The sequence below is a fragment of the Nuphar pumila genome, chromosome 12 (genome assembly GCF_984573655.1).
Source record: "Nuphar pumila chromosome 12, dmNupPumi1.hap1.1, whole genome shotgun sequence".
Classification (NCBI taxonomy): domain Eukaryota; kingdom Viridiplantae; phylum Streptophyta; class Magnoliopsida; order Nymphaeales; family Nymphaeaceae; genus Nuphar; species Nuphar pumila.
In genome coordinates this window covers 5,738,870-5,740,753 of record NC_143260.1, presented here as the reverse complement: position 1 = coordinate 5,740,753, position 1,884 = coordinate 5,738,870, and the positions used below count along the sequence as shown (strand labels likewise).

Below are 1,884 nucleotides of genomic sequence, written 5' to 3'. Positions count from 1 at the left end.
CTTTCTGGACCCCAGCCAACATACATGAAAATCAAACTTCAAATGAGGCAATGAAACATTGCTGTAAATAACACATGTGATCTTAAACTCCTAGTCAAATGTTTTGTCCACTAAAAACAGTTCAACATTACATAATGGTATCTGAAGACAATGCATCCACTATGGAACAAATTCATATAACTGGCACTAGATTAGCACCATAAACATCACCAATAGAAGCACCACAAACATCACCACCATGACAGATATGAAACAGTAGCAAAATGATAAAGTGCAAGAGGAACACAAACGAAACAAATGCACCCATTAACAAAAAAACATTGCAATAATGATATAAAAAAACCAATGTAGTGCCATAGAAAAGTCTACCACCATCAATCCTATGATCAAGTATCTCAACATTCAAGAGTAAACCTGAATATTTCTCGACAAAGCTAGTCAAAAGTAACTACAAAACGTCTCCAACATTAAATTCTCATCATCTCATATGAACAGAGATGAACATTGAAATCCTATCTGATGCCTCACGGGCGGGGGGGATTCGCAGGTGCACCAGGACGGGGTCCTTGCCCGGGCTTTGGAAGATCATCCTAACGAAAGCATAAATAACAAACCAATCAACAATCAAACAACATAAGACAAAAACAGAAAAAAATTAGTAAAAATGGAAACAACGACCACAAAACACACCCTTCTCCTGAATCGCTGCGGGGGCTCCCTGTTGCGCCTGTTTGTGCGCGAGCGCACACGAACCACATGCGAGTGGATCGCACAGGAAACACAGTACTGCATCTTTGCGTAGAGCTTGGGCAGAGTATACCCTAGCAGAAATTAAGTTTTAATTGAGACTAAATATTGAAAAAAATAAACAGCACCAGTGAGGCGTTTCATGCACTCTTATCCAAAAAAGTGGGATAAGTTAGGATATTATCTCAGAGAATAAACTAGACCTTGGCATTCTTAAACCACTTTTATGAATCAGAATAAACGGTGAACCCAAACGCCCAGCAAATACCACAAAACAAACAGAGAACAAATCCAAGAAATAAAACGAGAATTGGGTGATCCTAATTCTGAACATACGATTCATTTAACACATTGAATAAGAAAAAAATGACTAAAGCATGGATTTACCATCATAGACGCACGCTTCTTGAACATCCCTAACAGCGGCTTGTTCTACGATGTTACGAACCAGAAACCTCTTGATCGCCTTGTCCTAATATCGGATCAAACACACTAATCTCAGACCAAAATCAAAACCACAAAAAGGAAAGGAACAGAGAGAGAGAGGGACCTTAGGGCAGCACTTGCCGCAGTTGGAGCATCGGATGAAGTTGACGTGCCCCCTTCCGTGCTTGTTGCGACCGCCATTCCTCCTCTTGAAGGTCTGTAAAAAGACACAAAACGTAGAAAATCAGCGGGAAACGCCGGGGAATCGGAGAGGGAAACGTGAGAAGGAAGACGAGGGGAAGCGAGATCTCACCATGGTTTCAGAGAGAGAGAGAGAGCGGCGCTGTGGAGGCTCAGGAAGAGTTTTTCTGTCAATAGACGTCTAGGGTTTCTCTCAAAACCGCAACGAGGTTCCTTCAAGGGCTGTCAATGAGTCGGGTTTGTCCCGGATACTCTACTCGACCCGAACCGTCCACAAAGACCGTAGTTTGTCACCTGACATGAGAGGGTCAGGGCTCGAAACCCATGGGAGGCACCCTCCTTGGATGCAGGTTCGATGCTGAGTGTACTATCTGGTGAGCTGGAGGACCTTCAGGGTTTTACTACTGCCAATTTGCGCTACCAAGGACAGGACATGGTGTCCTTGCCCTCTCTTTTCTGCGGACAGGACAGGACAGGACAGGACAGGACAGGACAGGACAGGACAGGACA

General features: G+C 43.7%; 1 protein-coding gene across 1 annotated transcript; it reads right to left on the bottom strand.

The window, feature by feature from the left end:
- Positions 1 to 306: 306 nt before the first annotated feature.
- On the bottom strand, positions 307 to 1,578 carry LOC149819775 (small ribosomal subunit protein eS26x-like). Its single transcript, XM_089983752.1, has 5 exons — positions 1,487 to 1,578; positions 1,298 to 1,390; positions 1,135 to 1,219; positions 691 to 821; positions 307 to 590 (listed from the first exon to the last, which is right to left on the bottom strand). Exons 1-5 carry the CDS (start codon positions 1,487 to 1,489, stop codon positions 525 to 527), a joined length of 378 nt encoding a protein of 125 aa, XP_089839878.1. The 5' UTR covers positions 1,490 to 1,578; the 3' UTR covers positions 307 to 524.
- Positions 1,579 to 1,884: the final 306 nt, after the last annotated feature.

Coding starts and splice junctions, on each gene's coding strand:
- LOC149819775 (XM_089983752.1), bottom strand. Junction 1,220..1,297: donor GCGGCAAGTGCTGCCCTAAG/GTCCCTCTCTCT, acceptor ATCCGATATTAG/GACAAGGCGATCAAGAGGTT. Junction 822..1,134: donor AGAAGCGTGCGTCTATGATG/GTAAATCCATGC, acceptor AATTTCTGCTAG/GGTATACTCTGCCCAAGCTC.